Source organism: Pongo abelii, chromosome 9, assembly GCF_028885655.2.
Source record: "Pongo abelii isolate AG06213 chromosome 9, NHGRI_mPonAbe1-v2.0_pri, whole genome shotgun sequence".
NCBI lineage: Eukaryota > Metazoa > Chordata > Mammalia > Primates > Hominidae > Pongo > Pongo abelii.
In genome coordinates, this window is record NC_071994.2 from 74,126,879 (window position 1) to 74,140,504 (window position 13,626).

The 13,626-nt window shown below is 49.9% G+C and overlaps 3 protein-coding genes and 1 pseudogene across 18 annotated transcripts in view; 3 read left to right on the forward strand and 1 right to left on the reverse strand.

Annotated features, from left to right (window-relative positions):
• The window catches only part of LRTOMT (leucine rich transmembrane and O-methyltransferase domain containing), a 30,846-nt gene extending 23,432 nt beyond the window's left edge, over nt 1-7,414 (forward strand). Inside the window, 4 exon segments of one of the 2 annotated variants that reach the window (NM_001199359.1) lie at nt 1,588-1,636; nt 2,560-2,834; nt 4,543-4,739; nt 5,231-7,414. In NM_001199359.1, coding sequence (NP_001186288.1) covers nt 2,576-2,834; nt 4,543-4,739; nt 5,231-5,551 — 777 coding nt within the window. In that variant the 5' untranslated portion in view covers nt 1,588-1,636; nt 2,560-2,575 and the 3' untranslated portion in view covers nt 5,552-7,414. 2 annotated transcript variants of the gene reach the window in all.
• On the forward strand, nt 696-792 carry LOC112135668 (small nucleolar RNA U13; annotated as a pseudogene).
• On the reverse strand, nt 6,219-9,401 carry ANAPC15 (anaphase promoting complex subunit 15). 10 transcript variants are annotated; one of them, XM_054525988.2, is made up of 6 exons: nt 9,270-9,401; nt 8,076-8,130; nt 7,791-7,920; nt 7,179-7,238; nt 6,723-6,860; nt 6,219-6,576 (listed from the first exon to the last, which is right to left on the reverse strand). In XM_054525988.2, exons 3-6 carry the CDS (start codon nt 7,908-7,910, stop codon nt 6,517-6,519), a joined length of 378 nt encoding a protein of 125 aa, XP_054381963.1. In that variant the 5' UTR covers nt 7,911-7,920; nt 8,076-8,130; nt 9,270-9,401; the 3' UTR covers nt 6,219-6,516. The 10 variants fall into 10 exon arrangements, with proteins under 10 accessions (XP_054381963.1, XP_009245059.1, XP_002822241.1 ...); XM_009246784.3 differs by having other exon boundaries at nt 7,791-7,915; nt 8,046-8,130; XM_002822195.6 differs by having other exon boundaries at nt 6,219-6,564; nt 8,046-8,130.
• Nucleotides 9,402-11,296: 1,895 nt separating this feature from the next.
• The window catches only part of FOLR3 (folate receptor gamma), a 28,823-nt gene continuing 26,493 nt past the window's right edge, over nt 11,297-13,626 (forward strand). The window contains exons 1-2 of one of the 6 annotated variants that reach the window (XM_063728186.1): nt 11,297-11,545; nt 11,655-11,808. The gene's annotated coding sequence lies outside the window, so the exon portion shown is untranslated. The remainder of the gene's footprint in view (nt 11,546-11,654; nt 11,809-13,626) is intronic. The other 5 variants (XM_063728185.1, XM_063728184.1, XM_009246799.3 and 2 more) reach the window with 5 other exon arrangements.

A 13,626-nucleotide genomic window follows, 5' to 3' on the forward strand; every position in this document is an offset into this window, starting at 1 on the left:
AATACCCCGGCTTCCGGTCCCGCCCGCTAGCGCGTGATCGTTATCAACCAATGGGAAGGCGTAACCGGACACGCAGGCACGTGACGCGGGGAAAGGGCGGGGCGGATCACATGACTTCATCTTTCCAGTCTGTAAACTGGCAGTAGTGGCCGTCGTGAATTGTGTTATGCGTTCTCATGGCCACTAGGCCACTTTTCTGGGCCATTGAGCGAACTCGTACCAAATGCCCTCGTATGCCCTCGTGATACACTCTTCTAAATGCCATGCGAGGGGCGACTGGGATCCAGGCCTGACGCTCCCAGATCGTACAGTCTGGGTGCACACACAGAGGATCCAGATGACCGGTACCTAGTCGGGGAACACAGAGGGTGTATCGCCCAGCTGGGCTGGGGGTGAATACACAGAGGGTGTATTCGCCACCTGGGCTGGGGATCTGCGACTTACAGGAAGAAGGGACCTTATACTACCTTCACATGCTGACGCGGGGCGGAGATAAATCCTTGTAGAGGAGATAGAAGCCACCTCACTGACCTCTCTGCCTTCAGGCTTCTATCTTTAATTCTGCCTTTTTTTACAGCACCCATTGTAATCTAACGCACAAAGCTGACCATCAGTTCTCTTTTCCTAACCACCCCCACCAATGTCTTCCCTTCGGCCCTGAACACAGGTCCAAGTCCGTCCAAGATTGTATAGTGATCCATTTGTTGTTCATGAGCGTGTGATTGGGTGTTCACCAGCATGTGTCAAATGTGCCACCCTCAAATCTTGTTTTGGCACATTACCCGTCTGACATACCAAAGTCATGCAGAGCTTGACACCTCTCTCCCACTGCATGTTCTGGGGTGAGAGGTGGAGGGGTGGGCAATGTGTTTCACTGGACGTAGAGAAATAATGTAGTTTCCTGATTGATTTACTGGACTTTGCACATGCAGCCTGGTCTGCCTACTGTCTTCGAGACTCAATACAATGTCCTCCTGATTGCCTTCTCTGACTCCATTCTCTGGACATGTCCAGCTCCCTATGCTTAATCCTCATCCAGTATTAATTCATGCATTTATTGAATCAACAAATATTTGCTGAGAGTCTACTATGTGCCACACGTTGTTATATCTGGATATGCAGCAGTTCACAAAACAGCCAAAGTCCCTGTAGTCATGGAACATCCAATAGTGATCACACTATATTGTATTCTCTGTTCCTGGGTCAGTCTCACCTACCAAACTTGCGAGTTCCTGGAGCACAGTGACAGGTTCTGACTCTTACCTGTAGCCCAAGGCATGGCCTTGCTTACAGAAAACTTGCATATCAATGAGTATATTACAGTCACCCCATCACCTTGGCTCACCCCATGCCCCATCTTCTCATCCAAGGGATCGGAGAAGTCACCAGATCTCATACCTCTTATAACCCCTCAAATAAAGACCCTAAGGTTCTGTAAATCTTTTGAGGTTCCTGAAGGGTAGGAGGCAGCTCAAGCTCGTCCCTGGGGCTGGTAACTTGAACTGCAGGTCTCAGGTGACAGCAGCAGCCTCAGCATGAATAATTGAAAGCCATTCCAGCCTCCTGCCTCAGGGTTATCCCCCGCAGCAGGCCCTGGACTCCCTCACCTGTCCTGTGCTCTGGTCCTCCAGCCCAGGTAAGCAGGGCCCTGGATTGTGGGTTCCCAAGCACACCAGTTCAAGCCCACCGCATCACTCACCTATTCACACCCATCCATACACTCTTTCATTTTTACTCCCCGCCACCACCAGGGGCCTTGCAAGAAGTCCTGCAAGGAGGTCAGATCTGGATGAGGAAAAGAATGGTCCAGGACATGGGAGGAGAGGCCCATTCCCCATAGGTCCCTGGAGAGAAGAGCTGAGTAGAGGGAAAATGTGTGCTGTGTGTTATGTGTATGTACACATTTGTGAAGGGAATTCTGAGACAGCACAGGAGAAGAGGGGAATACAGCAGAGAGGAGATGGGGCTGGAGAATTATTACGGAATTAAAGACTCCTCCCATCCTCAGGGAAGAGCAGGCAGAGGGAGAGTGCTGGGGTGGGAAAGAGGACATCTCACTCTTAACACCCTATGGATTATTTTGATTGCCTTTTACTGAGGCAGGGCACAGTGATAGTCAAGGTGTTTTTGACTGCAAATCTATGCTTTTTTGCTACACAGCAGTGGTCAGAGGAGACCAGGCAGGCAGAGGGTAGGGTTGGGGGAAGATATCCCGGAGGGGAACTAGTGAAAGGGGTCCTGAAGAAGGGGTGACTTCAGGGATAAGAGAAACAAGTCAGGGGAACAATGTGAAGATGGGACCAGGGGTTGGGACTGGGAAGAGGTGGTTTGGGGCTGGGTGCTGAAAGTAGACAGTATAGAGTCCTTGAAAGTACACAGGCTTGGAATCACACTACCCTGGATTCAAATCCCAGTTCTGCTCTGTGACTCTGGACAAAAGACTTAGCCTTTCTGAGCCGTGGTTTGTAAAATATAAGGATAATAATTGCTACTGGCAAAAGCTACACAAATAGGCAAATTGTGGGTGTGGGTTTCCCTCCCTACCTCCCTCCACCCCAGGGCCCAGGTAGGGACCATGTCCCCTGCCATTGCACTGGCCTTCCTGCCACTGGTGGTAACATTGCTGGTGCGGTACCGGCACTACTTCCGATTGCTGGTGCGCACGGTCTTGCTGCGAAGCCTCCGAGACTGCCTGTCAGGGCTGCGGATCGAGGAGCGGGCCTTCAGCTACGTGCTCACCCATGCCCTGCCCGGTGACCCTGGTCACATCCTCACCACCCTGGACCACTGGAGCAGCCGCTGCGAGTACTTGAGCCATATGGGGCCTGTCAAAGGTCAGTGTTCCCTAGCCTTCTGCTCCAAGAAGTACCCCCAAGACAGTGAAGGAATATTTGGGATCTGTTGCTGCTTTACTGGATGAATTGGGCAGGTTCTTGATCCTCTTTTAGGGCCTCTTTTTTTTCTCATCTGGAAATGAGGAGCTTGGACTAAGTCATTTATTCAGCAAACATTTATTGCCACCTCTTTTGTTTTAGGAATGTGCTAGGTGCCAGGGAGAGGGGTAGAGGCCACAGAGATGAATGAGCCACAAATGCTGGCCTCAAAGGAACCATAATACACAGTGGAATAACCATCTCAGCAGATAACCCATAGCTTTGTAATTATCTGTCTCCACATCTTTCTTCTCCACCATGGAGGCTTCCACATACCATTTTAGGGTAGCTGTCTGCCTGGATTTATCTCAATCCCAGCATAAGTGCTTTTAGGGTCTTATTTAAGAAATTCGGCTGTGTGGTGGCTGGCGCCTGTAATCCCAGCACTTTGAGAGGCCGAGGTGGGCAGACTGCTTGAGCTCAGGAGTTTGAGACCGGCTTGGGCAACATGGCAAAAACCCATCTCTACAAAAAATACAAAAATTACCCGGGGATGGTGGCACACGCCTGTGGTCCCAGCTACTTGGGAGGCTGAGGTGGGAGGATTGCTTGAGCCCAGGAGGCTGAGGCTGCAGTGAGCTGTGACTGTGCCACTGCACTCCAGCATGGGTGACAGAGCAAGAACCTGTCTCAAAAAAAAAAAAAGAAAAGAAATTCACTGGCTGAGCACGGTGGCTCATGCCTGTAATCCCAGCACTTTGGGAGGCCAAAGCAGGAGGATCACTTGAGCCCAGGAGTTCGAGACTAGCCTGGGTAACAAAGTGAGACCCCCGTTTCTACAAAAAATTTAAAAATTAGCCGGGTGTGGTGGTGAGTAACTGTGGTCCCAGCTACTGGAAATGCTGAGGTGGGAGGATTGCCTGAGCCTGGGTGGTCAAGGCTGCAGTGAGCCGTGATCACGCTACTGCACTCCAGCCTGAGCAACACATCAAGACTCGATCTCAAAAATAAATAAATAAAAGTTCGTCCAATTCCAAGATCAGAAATACATTCAATGAGCAATAAAAGGAGAATGAAACTACAAATTCTAACAGAGACCTTTCATAAATCTGAAAGATAGGGTGGTTGTTTCTGCCTGGGACTTCATGGAGAAAGAGCAACATATGAACTGAATCTGGAAGTTCTGAGTTGGCTAGACAGATGGAGATGGGGGTGGGAAGGGCAAAGCCAGCCACACATACACATGTGGCATGAAGGAATGAGACGGCATGAAGGAATGAGACAGCATGATGGATTCTGGGCACAGTTGTTTGGGATGGCTGTGATACAGGCCACAGGTGGGAAGTACTGAGAGATGAACCTGGAAAGGTAGGATAGGATCAGGTCCAAGGTCCTGAATGCCAAGCTGAGAATCCCAAGTTCAATCCCAAAGGCCTTCAGCTCACAGGAGCCAAGGAGTAATAAGGTCAGATTTGTTGGAAAGATTCCAGGGCTGGCGTGAAGACTACACTGTAGGAGACGGGGACCAGGAGGGCAGCTGGGACTATGGTACAAGAGACCCCAGCTGGTTGGGAGCTGCAGTGAGGCAGGTGGGCATTTGAGATATCTTTCTATCAGGGACCCTGCATCCATCTCCCATGTCTTCTGCAACAGCCATCTCCCCTCATAGGTCAGATCCTGATGCGGCTGGTGGAGGAGAAGGCCCCTGCTTGTGTGCTGGAATTGGGAACCTACTGTGGATACTCTACCCTGCTTATTGCTCGAGCCCTGCCCCCTGGGGGTCGCCTTCTCACTGTGGAGCAGGACCCATGCACGGCAGCAGTAGCTGAAAAACTCATCCGCCTGGCCGGCTTTGATGAGCACATGGTCAGCCTCCCATCTCCCCAACCCAGATTTCTGTCACCCCAGGCCTTGCCCCCAGACATCCCTTGTGAGGGACTCCCATCTAAGGAGAAGGAAGCACCTCCACTCTGGGGACTGTGATGCTGGATGGTGTGTGAGCTCCTGCCCTCCTGTCCCAAGTCATCTGCACATTATTTTCTACTGGATGACAAAAGAAACAGCTAAGAGGAAGGTCTCTGGAACCCAGCAAATTTGGGTCCAGCTCTTACTCTGCCTCTTGTTAGCTATGTGACCTTGAGCAAAGCATGCATCCTCTGAACCTCAGCTTCTTCACAGGCAGAATGGAAATCACAATACTGATCCTGACTTCTTAGGTTCTGAGGTCAGAGGAAATGTGAGAACACTCATGGGGAGCTAAGCCAGGACCTGGCATGAAGTAAGCCAGATCCTGGTGGGGTCTTGACTGGGAGAACAATTCCCCCCACCCTCACCTCCAGCTCCCCCTATCCCCACAGGTGGAGCTCATCGTGGGCAGCTCAGAGGAGGTGATCCCGTGCCTACGCACCCAGTATCAGCTGAGTCGGGCAGACCTGGTGCTCCTGGCACACCGGCCACGATGTTACCTGAGGGACCTGCAGCTGCTGGAGGCCCATGCCCTACTGCCAGCAAGTGCCACTGTGCTGGCTGACCATGTGCTCTTCCCTGGTGCACCCCGCTTCTTGCAGTATGCTAAGAGCTGTGGCCGCTACCGCTGCCGCCTCCACCACACTGGCCTTCCAGACTTCCCTGCCATTAAAGATGGCATAGCTCAGCTTACCTATGCTGGGCCAGGCTGAGGTCCAGGCCCAGGGGTACTTACTGATGCCCACACCCACCCCCACCCCGACCCAAGCAGGGACCTCAGAATCCCCTCCCTTTCCTGTTCGGGGCCTTGACACATGCTGGGCTCAGGGCTAGGAAGTCTCTCTTCCCACCTCTGACCCCTTTCAGGCTCTACACTGACCTCAAGTGTCAAGTTCTGTCAGGCTGCTTGGTTTCACTAGGTCCCCTCTTTCCAGAGAGAACCATGGACTGACAGCAAGAAGCCTGGGCTCCCGACCCAGCTCTGTCACTGATTTGCTGAGCGACTCCAAGGGAATCCCCACCTCGCTCTGAGATTTAATCTTCTCTCTTAACATGAAGGAAGCTGGATGGGAGAGCTCAGGGGCCTCCCAGTTCTCGGCCTCAGAAAGCCTCCCATCCTCAGCCCATGCCATTCTGGGTGGGATCAGAGGAAGTGGCAATGAGTTAGACGCCCTGCAGGAATAGCTGGATGCAAGCTGGGCCAGAGAAAATGGCACAGAACCCTGGACCCAGGGCCAGGGATGCCCTGGCCTTCCCTAACTCTGGCCCACCTAGCCAATTAGGTGTGGCTGATGTCCCTTGAGTGCCCTCTTCCTAAAGCCCAAAAGAAGATGCTGGACTCCTCTGGGCCCACCAACAAATAGGGAATAGACATGGGGGGAAAATCACTCCTTTGTCTTTATTAAAGAAACTTAGAAAGAGACCAGACCTGGCAATCAAGGGGTGAGGTACTGGCCAGGAAGGTGGAGTGGGGCTCAGGCCCTGGGGATTTCAAGTGCAGACTGATGGCCTGGGAGGGGCCAAGGAGACCAGATCCTGGCAGCAGCTGAGGAGGTGCCCAAGGGCACTTTCAGGCACTGGGGCCATCAGCTGGTTCTCTGGGAAGGGGTTGGGGGTTGGGATGCAGGGTAGTTTGGGCTGGCCTGGAATCTCCCTGAGGCCACCCTGCCTTGTCTACCTAGATCATCCACTGGTCCTGATCCTGTTCGTTGCCTTCCATGTCCACCTGGAGAGGAGGCTGGATGTGGGTGGGGAGGGGCCTCAGCCAGCCTCAGCCCCAGATCCTGCCCCTGGCTGGATCCAGGGTTTCTGTACCCCTTGGCCATCAATTGGGTCAGGAGCAGGGCCCAGGAACAGAGGCCCTCCCCCATACCCCTTGCCTACCTCATTGACCTCTCCATCATCCGGTGACTCATTGTAGTCATTCATCTCATCCATGTCCTGCATGTCCTCATCATCCTCTGAGTCCTCTTCACTATCTTCATCGTCTTCATCATCCTCTTCTTCCTCGTCATCATAGTGCTGGTGGACAGGACAGAGCCTGTAAGCCCTACAGGCCTGCGTGGACCAGTTCAAGAACTGACCCACTTGAGCCTCTCTCTAGGGCCAATGAATGACCCCCCACCCCCTGACCCTTCCTCCTTGAGTCTAGAAGGCTGGTGCATGTTCTGCAGGACCTTAATGCTAGGCCCAATGCCCACCCCTTCTATCTCCCCTTTTTGGCCTTTACCCAGATCTGAGACCCACAACTGCTCTGGGTCAGACAGGACATTCAGAATTAGAGCAGAGCCTCGGTCCACTGCGGCCCCCACACAGGCCCCACCTGCTAGAGCCACTCACCTCTGAGGCTGGCTTGCCAATAGGAACCAGGTTGTTGTCTTTCTCTGCGATGCTTTGGAGCTGTGGGCAAAGGCACAGAGGAACAAGGCCAGAGCCCAAGTAGGGCAGGTCAGGGACATGGGACTGGCCCATTCTGTCCAGAAGACAACCCACACGTGTTGGGGAGAAGCTTCCTCCCAGTTCTCAGGGAGATACAATCCCTTTCTTGTCATCTGCCATTTATGAACTTGATCCAAATACTTAAACTCTCTGAGCCGTTTTTTTTTGTATAATTATGGTGAGGATGAAGTGAGAAACTTATCAGCCTAGAAAGCATCATCTGCTAGATCCTCAATTAATAGTCAAAATTATTTCCTATGCTTTAGGGAAAAGAGCTTCGGCTGAGTGTCAGCAGCCTGGGCTCTAATCTGGCCCAGAAGTCACATGGTACCCCTGTAAAATAGGGTACCACAAGATGAGAACCTTGGCTCCCTGGCTCCCAACCTGATAATTCCCAACTCAGGGCAAAAAGCTCTTCCTGGGTAGATTTCTGGAGTAAGGCTGGGTCATGGCCCACTGAAGGGGGTCTCTGTCTGTGCTGGGGTCTCTGTGCTGTGCTAGCTGCTCACTCACCCAGGCCTGATGCTGCTGTTCCTGCTGCTGCAGCTCTGTCTCTTCCACACAGGGTCGATCCAGATTAAACCACAGTGTCTCAGTCACACGAGGGAAGAGTGAGGGGAACAAAGTGGACATGGCTCCTAGACTGAGGGAAAGGGTCAAGTGAATGTGTTTTGCTTTGTTTTTGTTTTTAATTTGGTTGTAATTTGATTTAGGGATAGGGTGGAAGATAGCAGGAAAGCAGCCCCTCCCCCTAGGAATCAGACAGACCTGGCTTTGAGTCCTGGCTCCACCACTTACTAGCTGTTTGACCTTGGCTGAGTCACTTAACCTCTCTGGGCCTCAGTGTCTTCATCTGTAAAATGGGGATAATAACAATTATACCACTGTAAAAGTTATTCTGATAATTAAGTAAATAATGGATAAATAAAGCTGTTTGCAGGCTGTTCAAGGAGGGACGAGAATGGGAGTCAAGTGTAGGGAAAGGAATGCAGACTGGCATTATGAAATTATACAAAATTAGAGGTAGCAGGGTTCTACTGAAACTATCCCTACCTCCTCCACACACTAAAACCTGCTTTTTGACCCTTTATGATGGCCCATACCACACCCACCCAGTGTCAGAAATTTAGGACACTAACGACCTCTCATGAATCACAGCTAAATGTCGAGGTGGAGGGACTGTAGCGTATGCAAGCAGGGTTCAGTAAGACATTCTAGGAGGCATGAATAAGTGGATAAATAAGTAGATGGAAGATTGAATGGATGAACTAACATTATAAATCAGCTTTGAGCGGCTGAGGGAGCCGACCAGGAGTGCCAGATAATCTGAATTAAACTGAGGACAGGCAAACTGAGGCCCAGCGACAGGCACAGACTGGCTTTAGGTCATACAGTGAGTCGGGGCTTAGAACTCCTCCGTGAAAGGGATGAGCAGGAGAAAATAATCGATGCCTGGTCCTGCTTTTGTCTTAATTTATCTGACCGACCCAGGGCCAGCCGCTGCCCTTCCCTGTAGCTCAGATTCCCAACCCGCGTAATTAGGAACGAGGGCAAACACCCTCATGTCCAAGAAGTACTGACAGGCCAGAGATTTCGGCTCCGAAAGCCCAACCCACCGTCGCAAAGCCACCGCCCATTCTTTGCTCATTACGATAATGACCATGCAGTTGACCAACAGAAAGAAAGCAGGGCGGGTCTCAGACAGAAATTTGGCCTTATAGGGTTGCTAAACGCGAAAAAAGCGGGGCCTGGGTAGGACCAATTAACCGAAAGAAATGCTGGGTGACAGGAAGTGACACCAATGAATGACAGACCTCGTGTGACGGGGTGGGGCTTAGTCTCGAGGAAGCGGCCAATGAGCTGGAGCTCTTTAAGGGTTAAGGACTCTCAATATGGAACTCCTGGGGAGTCGGGTCAAAGGAAATGGGTTTCTCTGGGGGAAAAAGGAATGAAGGGGCAAGGAGACGGTTGCTGCTTTGCCTCTGTACTTACCGCGCCGGGAGGCTGCTGCCGGCGGCGACCCGGAAGCGCTTCACCCAGCCTGAGCGGAAGAACCCACCAGAATCCGGGACTCACCAAACGCATGCGTCCTTCGTCTCCTTTTGTTTTCCCGGCTCCCGCGCACTAAACCGGATGTGACGTTGACCTACCTTAGTCACATTGTAAGGGAAGGAAGTGTGCCGCGCCTACCTATTTGCCCCGCCTTGAGTCTCAGCCAATCGGCCTCTCCATCCTGGCTCCACCACTACGGCTCCGTTTAACCCCTGCCCCTTTGTTCTCAGTCGCCATTTGCTTGTTAACCCCTTCAGAAGAAGAGCTGACAGCAACCTTTTAGTGCGAGGGACATTCGTCCTGCTGCATCCCGGAAAACTAATCTGTTACTACTCCAGAATTGCTGGTTGATATTAACGCCTCTCCTATCTGTGCTCTCTCAGCTTCAGTTTCCCGTTTAAGCACATTCATTCTTTTTTATTTTTGCTCTGAACAAAAATATTTGAGTTACAATATTACTATATTCCAGGCCTTGCTAGAAACTGGGGATAAATCTATGAATATGGTCGCTTCCCTGGAAGACCTCACAGTCCAGGGAAGCCAAACCCTGCAGACATGCAGTAGACTTAGTGGTCTCTCTTAAGGTTGCCTGTTGAGTTCTGACATTGGAGATTATGTACAGACTTGAATGACTAGTCAGCCTCAGGCACAGCATTCTGTTGCTGGGGGAATCAGCTGCCCTCCTCAGGCCTGGGCCAAGTACCCTTAGAGATCCGCCTCGTCACCTCTCCCATTCCTTTGCTGATGCCTCTGTTCTAGTAACCTCTGACTCAGCTTCCCCTTTAGAGATACTCATGCTTTCTGGCAACAGAGGTCCTTCAAACCCAATTCCTATTAAACTCCATCACTTACCAGCCTCTTCCAGGGACAGCAGTCATCCGAATTTCCAGTACTGTCCTGGCCAGATGTGTGAGTTCTGGCAATTCCTTTTCCTCTCTCTGGACTCAGCTTTTTTGTCAACCAGCATCATAATCTCTGCCCAGCCTTCCTTCTATCCTGGGCTGATGTGAAGATTGGATAAGAATTGTTCAAGAGGTCGTGTACTGTGCATATTGAATGTGATTATATTGACAAATAGCACTGTTGGTTATAGTTTTTCATTAAAGAGTAAACTTTGCCTCTTGGAAATGACTACCTTTTTCATTCATTCAACAAATACCTACTGAGTGCCTTAGTATATGTACATCACTATTCTTAGTAGTGGGTATACAATAGTAAACAAAACAGACCAAAAAAGTCCCTCTTTTCATGCAGCCTTCATTCTGAGAGAGGTAAACAATAAAGAAGATAGATAAATAAAATATGTAGTTGTAAGATTGCAGTAAATAGAAGAAAAAATAAATCTGAGAAGTGAGAATAAAATATTTGCAGGGGAGGTGTTTTATTTTAGATTGGGGGGCCAAAGTCACTGGGAAGGTGACTTTTGAGTAAAGGTCTGAAGGAGCAGAGAGCCTTCTGATATTTGTGGAAGAGCATTTCAGAGAGAGAGAATACAAGTGCAGAGGGCCTAGAATGGCTTGGGCATAGTGTCCTCTAGGGAGAGTAATAGGAGAAGAGGAGTTGGGGAGCCAGTGGAGGGTTGTGAGTACAGGGTCCACACTGATTTACAGTTTAACTGAGTTACTCTGGCTGTTCTACAAAGAATAGACTGGGGGTAGAGGAGACAATGGCAGAAGCAAGGAGACCATTTGGGAGCCTATTATGATAATCTAGAGGTAGTGGATGAGAAGTGGTTGAATTCTGAATTTATTTAGATGGTAGAGACTACAAGGTTTGCTAACAGATGTGGAATGCCAGAATAAGCAAGGAGCCACGATTTTTGGGCTGAACAACTAGAAGATTGGTGTTGCCACTTTTTTGAGATGGGAAAGACTGGGGAGGTGATGAGGGTTTTTTGTTTTGTTTTGTTTTGTTTTGTTTTTTGACAGGGAGCTCGGGTTTGAGTGTGTTGAGTCTGAGATGCCCATTAGAGTAGAGATGTTGGGGTGGCAGGAAGGCATATGAGTCTGCAGGTCAGGGCAGAGATCTGGGTTGGATAGATCATTTGGGAGTCATTGGCACATAGATGGTGTTTAAAGTCATGAGACTGGATGAGATCACCAAGGGAGTGAGTGTAGTTGGAAAATAGTTTCCTCCAATATTCAGAATTTGAGGAAACTAGGAAAAGCAGCAAACCAGATGGAGAAGGAAGGCCAAAAAGATAAGTAGAAATCTGGGTGAGTTGATGGTATCTTGGAAGCCATGTAAAGAAAGGGTGTTAGGAGGAGAAAATGGTCTACTACAGCCTCATTCTGTACAAAATTGTGCTTTTGTTTATTTCCCCAGCAGACCATGAGCTCCTTGAGGGCAGGGACTGAATGGTTACTATGTCCCCAGGGCCCAGCATGACCTTCTCCTGGATTCCTCATCTTCCTCCTGTGACCTGTGTCTCCATCAGTTTCTCCTCTGGCATCTTTTTCTTACAGGATTCTTACCTCAGGTACCATTTGCCCCATCCTTCCTGATAATTCCGCCTGCTGGAAATTCCTTAGTAACAGAGTTTCTTTTCAAGGTCATCAGCCAGGCTCAGTAAGTCATGATAACTGGTTAGCTGGTGACATTTATTGATTACCAACTGAGTGCCAGACACCTTTCTAGGCCCTGGGGACAGAGGGGAAGCAGAAATAATTCCTGTCCTAGAGAAAAATAGAGTATAATGAGTACTAAGACAATTATAGACAATTATAGAGGAGGGTAATAAATGTTAAAATCAATGTATGTAGAGAATACATGAGAACACAGAGGAGGGATTGATGAATGGGTTCTGGACAAACTAAGTTTAGACTTTTGTTCCAGAAAAGGAAACATTTGAGTGGGCCTTGAGGGATGAGTAGGAGTTAAACCCTCTGGTAGATAAGTGGGAAAAGAGGGTGCACAAAGAGGCATATTTCATTCAAGGGCATGTTTGGAGAACATTGAGAATCTTGGCAGAACTAGATATGTGAAGTGGAGAGAGATGAGAAGGAATGATAAGGGACCCAGATAGGGAAGGTCTTTGGTGGCCCTGTATGGAGTGGATGGGATGGGATCTGGGCATCTTGGGTCTCACCTTTGTCTTATTGCCGACTTGCTGGGGACCCCAGGTAGATGTCTCCCCATTCACAAGTTTCCGTGTTCTCTAACATAATATCCTAACCATGTTGCCAGCTCTGATGCAAGTCCCTGGAAGGGATTCCCCTAGCTTGACCCTTTCCATTCTTAGATTTTTACATTTGCCTTATTTGTGATTTATACAAACCAGGGCCTAGGAATGGAAAGCAGGGGCAGGTTAGAGATTTCTCAACAGAAATCAATAAATCCAGAGCCCAGAGGCTGAAGATGGAAACCATGATTCTACGCAGAGAATTCTCTAGGATCCAGGAAGGGCCAGAGTTGAGTGGTGTGAATTCAGTGCTAGTGAAAGCTGCTTAACTCATTCCTTCCATAAACCTTGAGGATCATGGCTGACCCTGGTAGGGGACAGAGGAGAATGTAACAGTCACAGTCACTACCTTTCATACATATGGAGGGATAGTTGGTCTCCAGAGGGTTTTCCCACTCATAGTCTCCACTTATCCTTAGCCCAGCCCTGGGAATTCTGCCTTCATTTAGCAGATGAGGAACCTGAGGCTCAGGAAAGTAAAGCGGCTTGTCTGAGTTGAAGCTACAACTCAAGAATGTCAAAATCTTGCATAGTTCCACAAATCTTCCTTATGGGCTGGTATGTGCTTGCCGATGGGGACTCACAGAGGAATCTGATTTGAGTCCTAGTCCTCTGCAACTACCCAGTATGGTGTGGATACCAGACTAACGCAAGTCATTAGGCCCTTGAGGCCAGATCTCTGTGTGATTCATCTGTATTTCCCTGGCACCTTGCACAGTGTCTAGCACAGAGTAGCCACTCAACAAACGTTTATATAAGATGGGTTTTTTTCCCTTGGGTCTAATGGAATTATAGTTCACGTGATGAATGGTATAACAGGGATAGGTTCTAAAAAGAGAAAAGTGGCTCGCCCTCGCCCTCGCCCTCGCCCTCTCCCCTTTTCAGTCTCCCTCTGTTCCCGAAGCTGGACTGTACTGCCGTGATCTCGGCTCGCTGCAATCTCCCTGCCTCGGGCTCCTGTGACTCTCCTGCCTCGGCCTGCCGAGTGCCTGGGATTGCAGGCGCGCGCCGCCACACCTGAATGGTTTTTGTGGTTTTGGTGGAGACGGGGTTTCGCCCTGTTGACCGGGCTGGTCTCCAGCTCCTGGCCTCGAGTGATCTGCCTGCCTCGGCCTC